At 36.3% G+C, this 21,284-nt stretch overlaps 1 protein-coding gene across 1 annotated transcript in view; it reads left to right on the top strand.

Moving 5' to 3' along the window:
* KHDRBS2 (KH RNA binding domain containing, signal transduction associated 2) overlaps nt 1–21,284 on the top strand; it is a 539,039-nt gene that overhangs the window by 504,503 nt on the left and 13,252 nt on the right. The window contains exon 8 of the mRNA XM_008691747.2: nt 14,550–14,608. Coding sequence (XP_008689969.2) covers nt 14,550–14,608 — 59 coding nt within the window. The remainder of the gene's footprint in view (nt 1–14,549; nt 14,609–21,284) is intronic.

The raw sequence follows: 21,284 nt of genomic DNA, 5'->3' as shown, positions 1-21,284 counted from the left end.
TCCCATATGTCTGGAGCCTTAGCAAGAGGGCTCAAAAGTTAAGGATAACTCAACGGCTGAGGCGTGGAATCATCTGGAGATTCTTCTCTCACCTATCTGGCAGTTGATGCTGGAAGTCAGCTGATACCTAAACTGGGGCTTCTGCTTGGAAAGCACACGTAGTACTCCATGTTGCTTAGGCTTCCTCACAGCATGGCAGCTGGGAGCACCAGATATGAGTACCCCAAAGAACAAAACAGAAGCTTCATTGCCTTTCACCGCTCAGCCTCAGTCTGTTAGGTATAAGCAAGTTACAAGTCCAGCCAAATCCAAGAGAAGGGTATTAGCCCTCACCCCTCACTGGGGAACCAGCATGGTTCAAGGATGGAAAATTGTACTGTGAATGTTTTTGGAACATATTAACTTGCCACATCAGTTTTTCAGTGCAGTACCCTGATTTTTAGATGTTGGCAACTAATTTTTGAAAGTTAAACACTCTAGAGATTAAACCAAATATATCTGTAGGTAGCCATAGTCACTGTTTTCTAAATTCTGTTCTACACCTAAGCAAGATAGAGACGAAGTCGGTATCCAGAAAATGCTTCCAAGGACATGGAATTAAGGAGTCCTTCAAATAATTATTTGAGGGTACTCTATGGTCTGTGAAGGATGTCCTAAAATCCAGGAGTGGACTGTTTGGAGACAATTAGAGGAGAAGACAGACATGCAAATAAACACAGAACAAGTGATGAGCACTGTGCTAGAAGGATGTGCCAGAAGTTATGCGAGAACAAAGGAGGCCATCAAGTGGAGGGTTATGAGAAAGTACCAGGAGCTTTCTTAAGAGCTGATGCCAGCTGTGATTTAACTGGGAAATAAAATTTAGCCAGGCAAAGATATGTACGAAGATAAAGAAATGAGAATATAAAATTCATTACTAAAGAACCACATGTTCTTCAGGTGAGTCCAATTATAAGATACTTACGAGTGGTAGGACACTTAGCTGAAATGATAGGAAAGAGACAGGAAGGCCTGGATGTGGCACTCCAGTATAAGAAAAGAATGCTTTTTGGATAGTGTTTGAGCTTCTCATCATATCTACAAGTTGGTAAAGCCGAATTTGTCTTTGGTGAAAATTATGTCACCTTTTTTTTTTTTTTTTGCATCAACCAGATTTGCTCATTTGAGCTCAGCAAGTTCTCTCTATTCATTGCTATTCCATCCTTTTTCTGAATAATCTGTCTGTGCTTCCATTGCTTTCTTCTGTTTCTAAATCAGTTTGCACTTAAAAAAAAATCTCCAGGCCTTCCTTTTTGCAGCTGAACACTGGAAATGAGAGAAGGGGCATATTTTTCTTGAAACACCTCTGGTCAAGATGGAAAATATGGACTTTGTAATCTTTAAATTGTAGAGTGGGAAAAAAACCCAAAAAACCCAAAGCATGACACTTTAGCTCCTGGGAGTACCTCAGAAAAGGGAACAGAATCTACCTCAAATGCATATGGAATAGAGCCAAAATAAGATAGAGATATCAGTAATTCTCCATAATTAGATTTCCCTTTATAACAACCTCAGCATCCTATTTTACTGTTTCATTAAGATTATTATTTATTAAGGGCCTGCTATCTTCTAGGTGCTAGAAGGAGAATAGTGACCTCTATGACACATTTAAGTACAGGATCACAATTCCATCGTTACAATACTGTGGACCAGATGTTTCATATTCAGAATTGCTTATGTTTTATAAGGGCAGTACAATGCATATGTTATATATTGCATCTGGGCCAAAAATATATATTAATATTATTGCACTGAAATAAATGACTAACTATAGTAGGCAGGACATAAATAGCTATAAATAGTTTATCACTTTAGGTCAGAATTTTGTTGCCTAATGATCTCAAACAACCAATTTAAGAAAAAAAATTTTTGGTTTCAGAGTTTTTGGATTTAGAATTCAAGTATAAATAACTGTGGGTTTGTATTATATAATATTCAGTAAGACTGAATTATAGAAGATGTGTGAAAGAAGCAAGAGATGAGTCTGAAGGGCTAGTCAGGGAACACGTGACCATTTCTAAAGGAAGTAAGTTTCTAATAAAAATAATAGCCATAATACAGAGGCCTATATTAGATACTTTATAACATGATCATATGAGGCAGACAGTTTTATCTTCATATTACAAATAAAGAAACTAGGTTTAGAATGTTTACTTTGCCCAGGACTAGACGAAGTTTGAACTGATTCCCGTCTAGTTCCAAAGACTAGGCACTTTGTACTAATAACATATTGCTTCCCAAACACTTCATTTTGTTTTTTAACACCTCAGCTTATTAGGAAACTCTAAAGCTGAAGTAATATCTTCTTCCCTATAATCTCCATTTATATACATTGATCAATAATCAGCTTGTGCATGGGAGACTCTGGACTCTGAGAAACAAACTGAGGGCTTCAGAGGGGAGGGGGGTGGGGGAATGGGATAGGCTGGTGATGGGTAGTAAGGAGGGCACGTATTGCATGGTGCACTGGGTGTTATACGCAACTAATGAATCATCGAACCTTGCATCAGAAACCAGGGATGTACTGTATGGTGACTAATATAATGTAATAAAAAAACATTAAAAAAATAATCAGCTTGTGAAGCTACACATAATAAATCTAGTTTCGTTCCACAAATCAGCTTTTCTTTATGAAGATAATGTCCCTCTATCAATATCCAGAATGTGATAGAGTGCATTCTTGGCTACAATTCTTCATCCTCACCCCCACGTTCGCACCCTTTGCTGTGTTATTGTTCAGTATCTCACAAAAAAAGCAGTTTGTTTTCCTCACTCCTCACTATCACATAGCTTGCTTTGACTAATAGAATCACGGCACGTCTTAAGCCTACACATTCAGAGGACTCTGTGTTTCCCGCTTGCTCTCTTGCTGTTGCCATGACAAGAGCTCATTTAGGTAGCTGTGGTGCCCTTAGCCCGTAACGAACACATGGGCAGTCTAAACCTCAAGGCCAACCCCCATTTTGTCCAAGCTTGTAACAGAGCCCCCAGTGATCCTAGCCTAGATTAGCAAACCTCTAGCCTAACAAAAACATGTGACTTAAAGAATTGTCTCATATTGTATGATATTAATATTTTGTGATTTATTGTTAAGCAGCGTTACTGTACCAGTAACAAGCCAGTGTCCAGGATCAGTGCCCACATAGACATGGTTTTCCTCAATAGTTCTTGGATCATCATGATTCCCATTTCACTAATTACTCTAGTTGCTTTCTCATAAAACCACTCCAGTTGTCCAAGTGTCCATCGTAAAGTATAGCACAATGATCCTGAGGCACATTATATCAGATGAGAGTTGACTGGTGCAAAGATGCAGCATTATTATATCTTGTGTAATAATGCTTCTTACTTTACAGTACTTCAACATCATCCTACCATGTGGTTTCCTTTGTTTGTTCATTTTGAAGATTTTATTTATTTGAGAGAGAGAGAAACATAGTGAGAGAGAGCACGAATAGGGAGGAGAGGGAGAAGCAGACTCCTCACTGAGCAGGGAGCTCGATGCAGGGCTCCATCCCAGGACCCTGTGATTGTGACCTGAGCAGAAGGCAGATGCTTAACCAACTGAGCCACCCAGACACCCTTACCGTGTGGTTCTATTAAGTGGCCATGTCACATTATTGGGGTTTATTGAATTTGTTTTCAACTGAAAACCTAGGTTCTTCCTAAATAAACTTCTGTCAAGCCAGTTCTAACACCATCCTGCATCTTTGCAATTGATTTTTTTAACCTAAATGCAGAAATGTACATTTATCTCTGTGACATTTCACCTTGTTGTTTAAGCCTTCTATTGTCGATTTGGAGCTACTTTTTTGAATACTAATTCTTAAAATCAGAATAGTAGTTACACTTCTTAGCATATCTTACATTTGGTGACTAACATAATATAATAAAAAAACATTAAAATAAAAAAATAATAAATTTTTAAAAATCTTATATTTCTTTCAAAAAAATTTTTTTTAGAAAAACAGAGTACCAAGGACATAGCTCAGTAGCAACCTTTAAATTGACATTGACCACTAATTAAAATTCTGAGAACAGTCGTAAACATAGCCACAAATCTACTTGGCTGTACTGTCAGGCAGCTTAGAAATTATTCTCAAAGAAATTAGGTAGTATTTTAAAGCTCCTCATTCATTTACTGAACAAGCATTCATTGAATGTCACTATTCTGCACCTACATATTCAAAGCAAATAAGGCAGAGCCTGGACGTTGATTTATTCACAATTAGTACAGGTTTTTGGGTGTGTTTTTGTCGTCACTGTTGTTTGTTTGTTTGTTTGTTTTACAAAATATGATCCTGGACTTCTGCATAAGAAACACCTGCAAATGAAATTATAGATCTTGGGACATTTGCTGCGGCCAGGTGATTTAGAATCTGAAGAATGGGGGCTCAGGAATCTGTATTTTTGGCACAGTATCCTTGTGATCATTAGGCACACTAGCTACTGAGAGCCGTTATGCTAGAGGAAGAGACAGATTTTAAAGAACATTCTGGAATAATGAGAGCATTCTACATGAAGATGTCAACAAGGTCTTACAGAAGGCAAGTGGGAAGGGGTAACACCTTACCTGGCAATGCTTTAATAATTTAGCCAACCATTGAGCTGGATCCCAAAAGGATAATGGATATCTTCTTAGGTGAAGAAATAGAGGAAGTTCCATCTAGATAGAAGGATGCCATGGTAAGAGGCATAGGGTCATGTAAGGATTCATGAATTGGGAGACATTCTATTATGTCGGGGTGTAGGGTTTGGTAATAGGGGAGTGATAGGGAAAGGCGGAGTAGGTCATTAGAATGTAGATAGAAAAGGGGCTTGTAGGCCATACTAAGGAATTAGCATTCACAGTCTGAGGATTAGAGAAACATGGAAATACACAATTACAATTCAGTTCATAGCATGCCACAATGGTGGTATACAGAGACACAGCCTCACCTGATTTATGTTGTATTTTGAGCTTTTGAAAGAATGTGGCTTTGTTTCCTCACATAAAGAAAAGAACTTATCAAAACAGAATCACTGGTATTAATTCGTATATTCTTTCCCCAGACTTTGTTTTATTTATTTAAATTTCCAAAGTCTGCTGCATGAAAACAATCCTTTAATAAGTAAAAAGTGGTTCTGGAACATTATGCAATAGAGGTAAGATTCCATTTATGTTCGAGTGGGGAAGAATATAAATCACCATTAACACATAACCACAGTGCAGCTTGCACCAATGAATTCAGTCTCAAAGTCAACTAGATTAGAGTATTGAAATAATTAGAAATTATACTGATGTTTACAGTACTGAAATCTTACTGATACTCATGAATTGTGATTCAGCCAAAAAGATAATGTGCATACAGTTGGAACTATGTCCATTTCAAACCAGGGTTCAATAGCTTCTGTGTTCTTGTACCAAAAGCATGTAGCAGTTCATTTAATAATGTCATGTATCACTGAGCCTAATTAGTCAGTTGAAGGTCTTATTTATAGAAAATAATTGCTATGTTCTAATGATAATTCCATGCAATAAAACAGAAGATTAATGTTTTTGTTATAAAATTGCTCACCCTTCATTTATGTAATAAGGGTCAAAGTAAGCAAAAAAATACAAGCCACATTGGAAACAAATAAAGAGTGTCTACAAAAGGAGACCATTTTCAGATATGTACATGCAGTGTTGAATCCAGACCAGCAAAAATATATCTAAATGTATTTCTCTCTCATTTGGAACATGAGATTGCACTCTCAAAACACCCATTTTCTATAGAGTAGATCATTGCAAAGTTGATCATAATTCTACACTAGATGCCTTATATAGATATCTATCTTGATCATTAATCTATGAGCAGAACAAATATGTCACTTCCCTCATGAATAATCAGCCTGTATTTCATCCTGTGAACATTAAATACCATCAGCTGAAACTTAAGAGGGCATGTATGGTTATTTCATGTTCCAGAGTATTTCAAGAAGATGAAATCTCTTTCAGTATTGCAACCTTTATGAATATGAAAAAGAGGAGTTTATGTCTATGACTTTATTGATTGGACAATTACCCGTTATTAATATTTACTGAGCACCTGCTATGTACTGGACACTTATCATGGAGCTGTCAAGGGTTATCTCATTAATACTTGAGGTAAATATTATTACTGCCATATTAAAGGTGAAGAAACTGGAGTTCAGAGAGATTAAATGATTTGTCCAAGATGACACACTCAATGAAAATGGAAAATAGCACCTCTCAATGTTAAGTTCAAATACTTCTCTTTCTATATTCTGTGTATCATTTTTAGAATACTGATATTCCTCCAAATGGATCAGGGAATGGACTGTGGGCTTTTTCTGACTCATAATGAGCTACCTTTGAGTGAGAGACTTACATCTTTGACTTCTCAAAACAAATTGGCCAGGATAACTGCAGAGGGTTATTATGTTCTCTCTCTCTCTCTCTCTCTCCATTCATCCATCTATGTTTAATGTATTTAGTTTACTAGTTAATTTTGGAAGACACAAATCTGTATTCTATTTATACACAAATATGGCCACTCTATAACACAAGCCTTTTTGTGTAGCACCATTGGTTGAACAGAATGAATGAATGAATGAATGAATGAATGAATGAATGAATGAATTTCAAAAATATTTTAAAACTATTCATGCAAGCTTGATGGAATTCCAAAGATACTTTAAAAATATATATGTATCTAAAGCATCGATCTTTTCCCTTGTTAGAACTCTGAAAACTGCTGATATCAGAGCAGGGAAAAGGGTATTTGTATTTTAGTTGAAACATGTACACGTAAAAAGGAATGTATTTCATGTAATATTTTTAAGCACACACACACACACACAATGATCAACATATTTCAAAGTTTAAAAATATTTTAGGGTCACCTGGGTGGCTCAGTTGGTTAAGTGTCTGATTCTTTATCTCAGCTCAGGTCTTAATCTCAGGGTCATGAGTTGAAGCCCTGTGTTGGGCTCCATGCTGAGTGTGGAGCCTAGTTAAAAAAAAAAAGTGTGTATATACATATATATATATATGTATATACCCATCCTCTGGGTATATATATATATATATATATATATATACACACACACACATTTTTAAAGAGAATTTCATTTCTTTAAAATTTGTTTTGATTATTTCTGTATTAGGAATGATAAGTTATGCAGTTGAGTTTGTTTCATATGGTTTCTTTTTATACCAAGTTTTTATTTACTGATGAATGCAATGATAGTGAATTCCCCAAAAAGCAAATGATCATATATGTAAGCACTAATTTCTAGTATCAGAAAGATTAGCTCATATGTTTTAATTCTCCAATTATCCTCAGAATAAAGGCCAATTTCTAAATGGAAAAATTCTTGAAGGAAAAATGAAATGTGTAAGATATGAACACATAATGGTGCTTAAGTAATTTAAGCTATACATTCTACATATTTAAATCTCTTATTAATTCCAGTGGTACTGGTATTTGTTATTTTAATCTCTAAGCATGAGATTAAGAATTTTAAACTTTACATAGGTGGATTCACTCACTCATAATTAGCAGTTATAGTATATGTTTTCTTTCCTATGCTTTTTCCTTATGACTGGATATATCATAATTGTGTTTTATATTTATCTGTTTTAATAATAATTCAGAGTATTTCATTTCTAAACCCTTGAAATTAATTGGCAGCAGCCCAGTAAATATTATGAGTCTTCAGTTGTATCTACTGTAGTATTACTCACGGCAGCGGATTCAGAGACCACAACTCATTTGTACAATTTAGTAACAAAATTCAAGTATATTTGGTTGCTTTCCAAAATGTAATAGTGTGTTGCAATCATAATCTACATGCTAGGTTTACAGCTTTGTAAGTAGCACTTTCTGGAACTTTGTGAAATTTAACAGAAGGATCTGATCACCATATAAGTGGATATAAAAATAAAGAACTACCAATTTGCAATTTGAGGATGGGAGCTGGGCTGAAAACTTACCTTTACTTGACAACTATTTCTGGAACTACAGCATAAATGCACCACATAACAAGGTTTCAGTGTAAATGCTTTAAGAGAGCAAATTTTAAGAGTGTTTACTTAAGTGCTAAAAATAGTTGGGAGGGGCCCCTGGGTGGCGCAGTCAGGTAAGTGTCCGACTCTTGATTTACACTCTAGTCATGATCTCAGGGTTGTGAGAGCGAGCACTGTGTCTGGCTCCACACTGGGTATGAAGCCTGCTTAAGGTTCTCTCCCTCTTCCTCTACCCCTTCCCCCACCCTGCTCACATGGTCTCTCTCTCTAAAAAATAAAAAATTTGTAATTATAAATAATAAATCCTTCATATCAATACATTAATCAAGTCCCTTTATCCCTTCTTCTAAAATCTTATTTTGTAGTTTTTACTTTTCTTCAGTTCAGAAAATAATGAATGAAGCTTTAGTTAAAATACATCCTCATCTATTTGTCCAGCTTCATAGACACGAATCTTCAGGTTACTCAAGAATCAAAAAAAGGCTGAAATGAAAGACAGCATAGCATAAGCTAAATGCAGCTGCAACGTATGGATGTGGGAGTGTTAATCTTTGGAGGACCACAGCAAGCCGTGGTGTATTCGTAAAGTGTTTCATTATCTCCGGTAATTTTTATATCCCACCAAAAGATTATGCAAAAATTAAGCAAAGTGTGGATTTTTTAAAAAATTTCATCCTCTATTTTTTTTTCCCACTTATACTGGTCTGACTGGTTTGATTATATGAACACTTCTTAGAGAACAGTGTTCTCATTTATATTATGGCTAGTATCTCTTTATAACAACTGAATGTCCAAAATATTTCCTTTACAAGCTTGGCTAGACTCAGTGACTCCTTGAGCTAGTCTGCTCCACCATCCGTGTGGCTTCTCCTGCCACATGAACATGAACACCAACCGCTAGATTGTGAAACACTAGAGAAGTTAAGTGTTATGTCACAGGTGCTGGGAAAACAGCTTGATTATGGTGACGATATTATTCGGTTTCCTGGAATCCACATTTCATCCTAATTTTTTCTATTGTGTTCACTGCCATTTCATTAGTTGTCTCAATGAACTGCTATCAGTCTGTTTAGGGTAAACTACCCCTCTACCTATCCAAAAAGAACTAGAATTTTCCATCTCTGATTTTTTTCTAGTTTTACAAATGACCATTAATAAATTAATCTGATATTTTCCTGCCTCTTTACTCCACTTATTTATATATTATTTTTCCCAAATATTTATTAGTGTCTACAGTCTTGATATCAAAAAGCCAAAATGTTGTGGAGAATTTTACTAATAATTAGATATTCTTTAATGAGTCATTGCAGCTAACATGTTATATCTTGATTTTATATATGTGCCAGTTCCTAGGAAAATTTCATCTGCTATAACCACCAGAGTAATTAAGTTCCAAATCACCAATAATTGTCATTTTAATTAACACTTCCACAATTGTCACAATGTGTTTAGATACCTTGATAGCTATATTTTCTAAATATAAGATGGGATAACAGTGAACCGAAAATTAAATAACCAGTTTGTGTTTATACTGAGTTCATTTGTCCACTTTTACTCACATTTCAACATTATTAAACAACAGATAAGTGAAACTAACATAATGAAATAGTAGCTTTCTGAAATACTGGCATGAAAAGCATAGAGCCAACACTAGAGTCTACTTTCTCTAGCCAAATCATGTACGTTTTTAAAATTGAAAAATAATATGACAAAGTGTAAAAATCACAGATGAACTGGTCAGTTACATGGTTTTTAAACTTTTAATGTGAATTTCATTCATATGAGAAAATAAAAGTGTTTCATTTTTCACTGCTCCCATTGCTGTCAATATAGCTAGACGTCCCTTCTGGAGCACATACAAAGTTTTATAAAGATATTTATAGCAGAATGCTCTAAATTATTCATGGTCAAACACAATCATGTTTTCTTGAATTATTTTGTTCAATCAGTTATTCATTGAACAAATATTTACTGGATGTCTGTTCATCTTTAAGGGGTTGCTTTCATTGCCAACTGTATTATGGGTTATGGCTTCCTTAGTAAGGATATCCATAATTCAGTGGCCCAAATAAGAGAAAAGTTTATCTCCCTCACATATAATAAACATGGGCAAGTAGGTGGGCTCTGCACCATGACACCATTTAGGGATCCAGGCTAGTGGAATGCTATCTGTCTTAGTTTAGACTGCTATAACAGAATACCATACATGGGGTGACTTATAAAACAGAAATTTATTTCCTACAGTCCTGGAGGCTGGAAGTCCCAGGTCAGGATACCAGCATTGTTGGGTTTTGGTGAGAACCATCTTCTGAGTTGCAGACTTCTGTTCTCTTGTATCCTCACGTGGTAGTAAAAGAATAAGAGAGCTCTCTGGGGTCCCCTTTTTAAGGGCACTAATCTTATTCATAAGGGCTCCACCCTCATGATCTAATTACTTCCCAAAGGCCCCACCTCCTAATACCATCACATGGCGGGTTAAGATTTCAACATATGAATTTGGAGAGACAAAAAGATTTAGTTCACCACACCATCACTGGCTCCAGTCATTCACACTTCCAGCCAGTTACATAAAGGTTGAAAAGAAGTAGAGGACAAAGGACTTTACTTTTATGCAGATCATTAAAAAAATTTTATACATCATTCTGTACCTGCCCATCCTCAAATATAAGGGAGATTAGTAAATGTAGTCCTGAGGTGGTCAGTCTCTCTTATGGAAGAAAAGACAAATGGATTTTGGAGGGGAACAACTAGAAGTCTTCCCTGTCCAACCCTCTAGTCATACAAATGTAAGTGAATACCCCTCTTCTCATTAAAACAAAGATGCCTACTTTCTACCCAAGAGAGAAAATCCAAGTTCAATTCCAATTACTGCAACCAGCTCAAAATCCAGAATCTCAGGGAAATATACAGACCTATACATTAGGTCTTGATTCTTTGAAGTCTGATAACCTATAAAATGATAAATAGATTATCTTTCCTGCTCTCAACTTTCTTCCCCATACAAAATACCCAATATAAAGCAGTGGAAAAGAAACGGAATCACCACAATAGAAACTTTTGTTGGGAAACACTGAAGGCTCCATAGGCAGTAAAAATTGTAAAATCCTGACAAGCAAAGACACCTAAACAACAACACTGAAATAATATTTTGGTTAGTGCATCTGGCAACCTTGGTTTTTCTTTTATGGAGGTTACCAGATTTACTAGAAAGTTCTTCTTTATCCTAATCGATAAATGGTCTTATCCATAGCCACACCTGAATTGAGTCAAGTATAACATGCCCTCATTAGTGACTTCAAAATTTTACAGCGTGCTTCCTGATTGTACATGTTCAGGGACCTGAGGATTGTTTTCAGGATCATATAGGGCAGTAAACTCTAATGGGAAGAGATGAGGGCATTTTTGAGCAGTACTCATTATCTCTTCCTATTGGAATACAGAAATGGCTGACGTCTCTAATCCTGTTAAGCCCCAAACTTCTGAACATTCTCCCCTTTTAAATCACAGAACTGACACAGAAATCAGGCAGAGATGATTTCTCTTAGCAAAGTTCTATTCACTTTTGTTTCTTCTGGAAAAATGACCCATTCTTCTTTAAGCTCATGACTTTTGTAAACCTTTCTAAAAGCAGCAGGATTATGAACAGCTGAGCTTGGTTCAGCTTTCTCCTGCAGTGTCAAAATACATGCAGACCTATAGCCTACTGTTCCAAGTTTTCACGGGCAATGGCGTAACAAGGCTTACTAGCTTTCTACCTTCCTGTATTTCTTTCCTTGCAGTCTCTACTCTCCCACGAAGCTAATGCCCAATATTTGGGGATTTTAATGGCAGTTCTACACTTCTACATACTCATTTCTTTGTTAGACCAAATTGTTGTAACGGAGAGATTCAACGTTCAGTGGCTCAAACAAGATTTAAAAATAAACAACCTCTCACAATAGTCCCCGAGGTCGGCTGTCATTTACAGTAAGTCGGCTCCCACATGATCATTTACAGACGGAAGCTCCTCCCACGTTGCAGTCCCTGACTTCCTAACATGGCAGCTGCCAGATCATCACCTGGAGTGCATTCTACCACCTGAGGGGGTAAGAGTGCACAAGCCCAAGGTGAGGAGCTTGTCATTCAATCGGAAATAACCTCCACGTTACCATCCTCACATGCGTGCACATCCCGTGCTTCCTGTCTTAGGCACAGGGCACACCTAGTTGTAAGGAGAGCTGAGGAATGTATTCATTCATGGTGCAGCTGTTTGTCCACGCAAAATGTTTTCCTATGGAAGAAATGAGAAGGACAAGCAAAGGTATGGACCCTGACAGAGTCCATTATGATAATTATCTATTATTTTGCATTATCCATTATTTTACAAATGTCTTATATGTCCTACTTTGCCCTTTTCAGAGTAGCTGAAACTTAAAACTCCCTCTTGGTGTGTATGTATCATTTATGACCCACAATAACTGCAGTTACTTTGTCATGGGCTCTCTCACTACTTTCTTCTTCCTGTCTTCATTAATTAAAATTAAAATTGAAATCCAGTGAGAAACATCGCTATGCCACTAGATAGCGTTTAGAGCTAGTAGTCTTCATACAGCACTTTGGGAAACATAAGCAGGCTTTTTCAGGGATAAATGTTTGATTGTGACAAAGGAAGAGAGAAGCTGCTGTCAATGTCCTTATTTTCTCCTCATCCCTCTAGATGGGAATGCTGCTTATTAAATCATATTCTCATGACTGCCATTTCTTGATCATCCAGGGAATCAATGTAACAGCTCTCAGGAATTTGCTACATATCAATGAGGGTTTCAATTAGGTTATATCACTTCTATGAAGCTAAGGATGTGAAAGAAGAGATAAACATCCAGCAGTAGTCAATGGCCTTAGACTTCTATAGTCCCAGAGATGGGAAGAAAAACATATTATCATGCATTTTTCCTAGATAATCAGTGTATAAACATTCTGAGCAAGGAAGGCTGGGCTCAGTAATCTTTTTTTTTTAATTTTTCCTAACTACTTTACACTAAAATTGAATTAGTGCATTATCAGTTGCCTCCCAGAAAGATAAAGAGGGCCAAACTTCTCTGTCTCTCTTTTTCACCTCTAATGCATAGACTTGTATTTTCTTTTTTGCTTCTCTTTCCTTACTGTCAGTGAAATCTGAAGTGTTTAATATAATGAGACCTATGGGATTTCCCTGAGGGATGATAACAACCACAGAATTTTAGGCCTTTGTGTCTTTTCTTTCAACCTAACCCTTTGGTATCTATGACCCACCCTCAGTCCTTATACAGTTTGGTACTTGATATTAAGCCATTTTTTGCCACACTTTATGTGCTTAAATTAGTAATCTTGACATAACTTACAAATTTATTATATATGTAATATATAAATCAGAAATTAAGATTCAAGCAGAGGACATAAAATGAAGGAGTTTATCTGAGGGAAAATATAGTGTCTCATAAATTGTCAATGTGAATATATTAATATAAATAGTTAATATTTATTCTAAAGTCATCTCAGAAGTAACTGGAATGGTTGAAGGAGCAGGAAGTGGTCAACTGTGTTAAATGGTGCTAATGTAAAATGAGGACCACGTCTTGACCACTAGATTTGAAATGTCAAGGTACTGACAAGAGCTGTGTCACTGGAGACAACAGCCTGAATGGACTGTCTCCAAAAGCATATATATAGAAGGAGAGGCAGTGAAAAGAGTGAACAGTTGCCTCTTTTCAAGAAATTTTGTGGAAAGGGGCAGAGAAAGGGATAATCATTAGAAGGAGATGTGGGTGTGAGGGAGGACTTTTTGGGGATGAGAGATACATGAAATGTGTGGATGCTAATGAGAATGGTGCCTTAAAGGTAAAAACTGTTGGTGTAGGACAGAGTGATGAGAATCGTAGCGAGGGAAGACTTGAAGCAACTTGAGTAAGAATTGGAGGAAAGACACCTTTTTGTCAGTTACTGAAATAGGGAGGCATCTAGCAAAATATTAAGTAAAAATAAATCGCTTATCTATTTGAGAAGGGCATGGACATGCTGTGGGAGTCTAGAGGGGACTAGAGGGGAGTTTAAATATAATTTCAGTGTTTGGAAGTGAAGATGAAATGGATGTATATTTCTTAAGGTAACATAACAGCATTAAAAGCCATACACAACTGACCAGATTGTCATCTTATATAGCACTTTTCCTTGGAAATAGATCTTCATAACTTCCCTCTTGACAAATTTTGAAGTATTATACTTGTGTTTTAAGGGAAATTTGATTTATAAAATTGGAGGTTAGAGATAAAGAAGTTCTGAGGTGGCATGAGAAAATCACAGCACTCCTTGTCAATAACCTGTATTTTTCTTCCTGAATATTTTTTTAGGATTGTGTTTGATGCCTAGAGGTTCTCGGGATATTACTTTAGCACACATTTTGCTTTCAAATTCCATATGAGTTTCTGGGTTGACTCCTCCTGCTTACAGTAGCATTGATTGCTGTCTACATCTGTTGCAGTGTCCCTGAGTACTATGACTACGGTCATGGAGTAAGTGAGGATGCCTATGACAGCTACGGTAAGACCTTTTCTTTACTAAATCTGTGAAATCAGAACATCCATCAGTCACTGACAACTCAGAAATTACTTCTATCTTTCTACACCCGGTTTTTACAGAAGTCCAGACTGAATTGATTTATGTAATTCCAGGGTGAGATCTGACATACAAGAGCCAGTGCCAGAAAACTGGACAGATCAATTTTGATCAAAATTTCAAAAGCAATTAATCACAATCATAGATCCTTTTCAACGGCAACAGTGAGCATTTTGAACAGTGTCTTACATGTTCCACTGCGTCCGTTGTCTGACGCATTGATTTGACAACAATGCTGTGTCTTTCCTGCTGTCACAAAGATCATTAGAGTAATACACAGTTAAAATATTTTAAAATGTTTAAAGGCCAAAATTGTGGCTTTCACGTTATTTTCTTATAGCTCGTAGAAGTGCCATATAATGCTTGGCATAAGAATTAATAGTCAAATAGCACTTCAGTCTATAAAATTAATTTCAAAAATAACACTGTTTGATTAAAATACCATTTAAAATTAATTGTAATTCAATTCAGTAAGATTTATTGAGTATCTGTGACATAATCATATAGTATATCACTTTTGAAGGATAGTTTTTCGTTCCTTAAAATACATATGCAGTGTCACTGGTTGACCACCTTGAAAAATAACACTCATTTAAATGTTTTCGGTCCCCAATTTTTATTGAAATAATATGAAAGCCACTCCGCTTCTCTTTATGGGAAGCAGTAGAAGAGATCATGAATGTTGCCTGTGTGTTCAGGGCTCCACATTGTGCAGGTATGGTGCTTCATAAGGATGGAGAAGGGAAGGTCCAGACCTCGGGAGGAAAGGAGGATGTGCACCCTCCTTGAACCTAGAGTTACCTAATCGACTCACTTCTCCGGGTGGAATATTATGAGGCCAAACTCAGAAACAGGAGTAGAAAAATAAACCGTCCCCACAGTGATTGCCATTCCTTAAGCTGCTTACTTACATATATCTTCTCATTTATTTTTTATGATAAATTGAACTACTATTTTTTTTAAAGATTTTATTTATTTGATAGAGAGAGAGACAGCCAGTGAGAGAGGGAACACAAGCAGGGGAAGCAGGAGAGGAAGAAGGCTTCCAGCGGAGCATGGAGCCCGGAGCATGGAGCCCGATGCTGGGCTCGATCCCAGGAACCTGGGATCACGCCCTGAGCCGAAAGCAGACGCTTAATGACTGAGCCACCCAGGCGCCCCATGAACTACTACGTGTTTTTATCTCCATTTTATAATGAGGAAACTCAACAACAGAGATTAAGTCAATATGAGAGTACAGCTGTGGGACGCAGCTTCTGTTTTTATCGTCTAATCAATGGTTGGAATGTTATTAGTTGCTGCGACTACACATGAGGCACCTACCTATTATGGCTCTGTACTAAGCAATTTATAATGAGGATTAGAGATTATGGAAATAATCCTCATTAAACATTCTACGTATATCTACATAATCGGATCCCCACTGGAATCATACAGGGTACACACTCATATTGTCATCAGCACTTTACAAATAAGGAACTGAGGCTCAGAGCCATAAATAACTTGCCCGAGCTAAACACTTAGCAAATGACAGAGCAAGAATGAATTCAAGCATGTCCAATTCTGTCGCTGGGAGCGGGGGCAGAGTTCGCTGGACCTAGCGAGAAAGAACAGGATCTGGTTCTTTAAACCCAAGTTTATTTTAAAGGAAGGATGTTGAGCTTAGTGAGGTTTCTCTAAATCCTGCCAGGTGCTCTCCCACTAATCTAAGAGGAGGAAGGTCTTCTAGAGTATTTTCCAGGGAAAAATAAAGAATTGACCCAAAATGAGCACTAGGCTAACTCCCTCAGACCCCAACTTCTCCAGCACCAATCACATGAACATGACTCCCTGCTGTGAGAGACAGGGATATTCTCCAAAATAACCAAGACATATTCTCAGAAATTATTTCACAGAAAAAATAAGTGATGGACAAGTTCCCACAGGTCTGGCTCAGTTGCTGCAGCATTCTCTTGGCGCAATGAGTAAATCCGCATTGTTCCAAGCATATTCTTAATCAAATAGGAATCAAGGGGTACATGGGTGGCTCAGTGGGTTAAGCGTCTGCCTTTGGCTCAGGTCAAGCCCGCATCGGGTTCCCTGTTCATTGGGGAGCTTGCTTCTCCCTCTCTCTCTGCCCCTCCCCCTGTTCATGCTTCTCTCTCCCCCTCTCTCTCTCAAATAAATAAATAAAATCTTAAAAAAAAGAACAAATAGGAATCAAGCCACATGCCTTATATGATTACTTGGGATGATAGGTAAATAAGACACAACATGGGCCTTTCTTTAATTCATTCAACTGTGTGCATATAGGTATTTACAGGCTGTAGGAATTTGATGGTGCACATGATAGACATTTTCTCTCCCAGGTTCCTACTGTCTATTGTTGAGAAACTTATGGCTACATACAAAAGACTGTGCCAGATTATAAACCATGGGATACCAGAGAAGGTCAGAGAACATTACTCACATAACAAATATTTATTTAATGGCTAACATGTGCAAGCCACTGTTCTCAATCCTGGAGATACTGTGGTGAACAATTTCTTGAAACACATTACTACTTATAAATCACTTTTTTAAAACTGGGATTTTCATTTGCAAAATATGGTCATTGGTTTTTACACCTGGCACAACAACTTGAGGAAAATCACCCTTATGAGCTTAACTTTATGGAATTACATGTACTAAAATCACTGGATCATATCTGACTGTGTAGCTGGTAATAAGAGATGAGTTTTCTGTTTCTAATTACTTTTTTAAATGTTATTACCATGTAAGGTAATAAGGAAAAGTGTGTGAATATAAACTATGGCTGTTCAGATCTTATAACGGACATGCAAGGACCATGGTCAAGAAAGCAGTGTCTACCTCTCTGACCCATGGGTCTTACATGATTCTTTCTTGGTTCTTTGATTCCTTCGCTGCAGCAAAGTCTAGAGACAAACAACCCCTTTTATTTTAAAAGCTACACCTGCCCGTAAGCACTAGATTTCATTCTGGGTCAAATTACCAATAAGCACTTCTCAGCACCCAGAAATAGTTGACAAATTATTTTTAATAAAGTAATGAGGAAAATGTCTAGACAGAGTAAGAAAGATATTAAGTAGGAATTTTTACATAATAACTTTTTTTTTTTTACCTATTTTATTAACTAAAATGTCAGCCAAATTGGCCATATCCTTAGTGGAAAGATTAGATACATATACATGGCTAAAAATAGACTGGTCTTTAGGGCCATGCTCTTTTCTTTGGCCACTAGGATTTGTTGCCATTTTCTGACATTATTGAGCAAGCATTAATTCAAGAATACGCTTCACATTCAAGGTGTTTTATTCTTTGTTTGAAAATGTTGATATGTCAACAGTCTATGCATTCTAATTTAGGAAGCCCTTCTGGATTTTCATGTCAGAAGGATAATTGTTCAGGACAGAGTGTATTGATTCGTTTCATTGGGGTCAGAAGTGATATTCCAGGGGCTGAAGCGAAGAAATCGAACTTATGTGTTGCAACCTTTTTTCATGGTGTAGATCTCATAGAAAATAATGTGTGCAGCACAGTGGGTTGAGGGAGAAGTTGCTCACAAGCCACAATTCTAGCAGCCCAACGTCCATCCCACTGCCCATGACCCTCTCGGTTCACTGTGACCCATCTGTGGTACACATGTGGCCACAGAATGGGGATCAGGGACTGTGAACAAAGGCAACTATGTTTTAAATGATGTGCATGTGAAATTGATTTTATTTTTTTAGATTTCTTTTTTTTTTCTTTTTGCCACAGTGTTTAGGAATCTAAGTAGATACGTAGGCCTGATTCACCTAAAAATATAAGTTATTTTTTTCTTATTCTAAAAATAATACACATCCATTTTAGAAAATTCATTTTGAAAAAGAAGGAAATTTAAATCATCCTGAATTATGCTACTATATGTATTCATTCTTTACTTTTTGTTATATATTTTGCCAATGTTTTATCCATCATGATACACATTATATTTAAAAAGAGAACACAATGTAGACTGCTTTATAAAAGTTCCCTTAAGATTTTCCTATCATTAGGTAAAGGTTTTCTTCTTCAGTTCTTAATCATTACAATTATACCTTGACAAAATGCAGAATTTAATATATTTTCACATGTGCTATCAGAATTAACCACTAATATGATCAGATGAAGAGGGATACTCCCTTTGTATAACCAGGAAATAAAATACTTGTGGTCAATCCACACAGTAATGAGATTTAAATTTTGAGATTTGTCAGAGTGAGTGCTCAGCATCATCATCTTGAAATCTAATTAACAATCAATATGCATTGTATACACTCAGATTTTGGTATCAGGTTATTATGGAGAGGGAACTTAAAGCACAGGCTTTGTGCTGATAGGCTGCCCACCCTATCATATGCAAATGAACATGTCATAAAATTTAAATATGCATGTGGAGCAGTTGAGGACCTACTCATCTCAAATATAGATGGATTGATGTTTTTTTCATTAATTTTCTATACCTCACATAGTAACTAGTATACTAACTAGCATCCACTTGTAGCTTACCTTTAATGAACTGTGTACAATCTTTTAAATCAATAACATTTAAACCTTGCATCTCCACTTATTTGCTCAATTCCATTCTAAATTAGTAACTCCTCTCTGTTACATTTTGGTTGTATCCTGGGTACAGGTACTAAATCTCAATGGGATGACTGTATTTTTTATAAAATAAATAGTCCCAATTCTCAGTTTCCTGTCAACAACCCAGATTTGGAGAGTAAGTGAAGAGGCTCCCCATCAGCTGCCTCTCCTGCTCAGGATGGTGGAAAGAACTGTGGGGCAAACAGGTATTGGGAAAGGAAGAAAGAATGCTCTTCAGGATAATTGGGTCCTGCATTTGAAAGACTCATGGATGGAATCTCTCTTTTAGGATTCCTTTAGAAATGGTTTGAAGTAAAGCACCAGAAGTAAAAATCCAATCGTTCAGTGTGATGCCTCACTCTGAATCTTCATACATTGTGTTTTGTGTATCACTAGGTTAAAACTGTATTTGTCTTTTTCAGGCCCATAATTCATGTTAAAGTGACAGATATGTTGACTTCAAAGAAAATCATGCATCCTTCTGGGCGTCATCCCCATTAGATTATTCAAGATATTTGCATACAATTTAATATTAAAGATTAAACTATTTTTTTCTTGAAGCATTATAAATACAAAATTTTAAATATTAAATCCTTTACATAAATGCTAGTACTAAAATACAACATAAGTACATTATTTATTATATTTAATATATTAATATTGATTAAACATTTCATTGATCTTTAATTATTATTAAGATTTAAATTTTAAGTTTCCAATAACTTGAATTTATTTTTGGAACATGAACATTGGACTTACAGGAATCCAAATCAGTTTCTTCATTTTTAAAATATTTCCTAATTTATCAGAGTCATTATAATTGTTTTGGGTAAGTCTGAATAGCTCATAATTCAATAAGGGTGCATTTTAAATATAGTGCATAGATCAGCTGGGCTAAGCAATGCTTCACAGAGGAAACACCCTCTAAATTCTCTGAGACTGACAGCTAAGAATGGACGGCAATATTCTCTTCTCAGAGAAAAGAACTGTTTATTAAAATGTATTTAATGTACGAACCAAAGAGCTAATTATGCATCCATTCTTTAGTGGCATTTAAGATGACAGCTGTGTGGAAGCAAGGAGGATAATATTAATACACTGTCTTGAAATGAATGAAAGCAAAAAGAATTCTGTGCCATATCCTAGGGCATTTGAGTGCCTCACTTCAAGACGACTGCAGAACACAAAGCTCATTTTGTGTTCAGAGGCAGGAGTGATTATTATCCCAGTATGAAAATAAGCCCTGCATTGATTAATCTGTGAAAACAGCAAAAGAAAATGAAGCTAACTGGCAATCATGCCATCCATGTGATTCAAGAACAGTCTGTCCATTCTTAATAGTAAGTAGAAATATAAATTTGAGGAAATTCATTTATAAATGAAGATAAGTTTCTTAACATGGGCAAGACTTTACCAGACATTTTAAAAATTCATGTATCCTAGGACTTATTTTTATTCTTCCTAGGACTTATTAATACTGAATTGTTACAGGATAATCTGCTGAAAAAAATATCACTGTGATTTATTCTATCAAACTTTTAATATACATTTTTAAACTTTATTTTTAAAGTTATTAGTCCTTTATAAAGGACTAAAATTATTAGACTTTATTAGTCCTTTATTTTAAAGGACTAATGAAATGGTGCTTCTCAAGTATTTTAAAATTCACTTTTTTTTAAAGGTTTTATTTATTTGTTTGAGAGAGACAGAGCACGAGTTGGGGGGAGAGGCAGAGGGAGAAGCAGACTCCCCGCTGAGGAGGGAGCCTGATGCAGGACTTGATCTCAGGACCGGGAGATCATGACCTGAGCTGAAGGCAGAGTCCTAACCAACTGAGCCACCCAGGCACCCCTAAAATTCACTTGTAAAATTAACTTAAGCATAGCTAACTTTCTGGTCTTTACTATTTCATAGGTTGCAATGAGATGGATATCTAATTCAACTAGCCTGGATAATAAATGTAGATCATGTTGCCTAAACAGACAATCAAAAA

The sequence above is a fragment of the Ursus maritimus genome, unplaced genomic scaffold (assembly GCF_017311325.1).
Source record: "Ursus maritimus isolate PB19 unplaced genomic scaffold, ASM1731132v1 scaffold_29, whole genome shotgun sequence".
NCBI classification, from domain to species: Eukaryota; Metazoa; Chordata; class Mammalia; order Carnivora; family Ursidae; genus Ursus; species Ursus maritimus.
The sequence above is the reverse complement of the archived record's forward strand: the minus strand, read 5'-3'. Positions and strand labels throughout refer to the sequence as shown.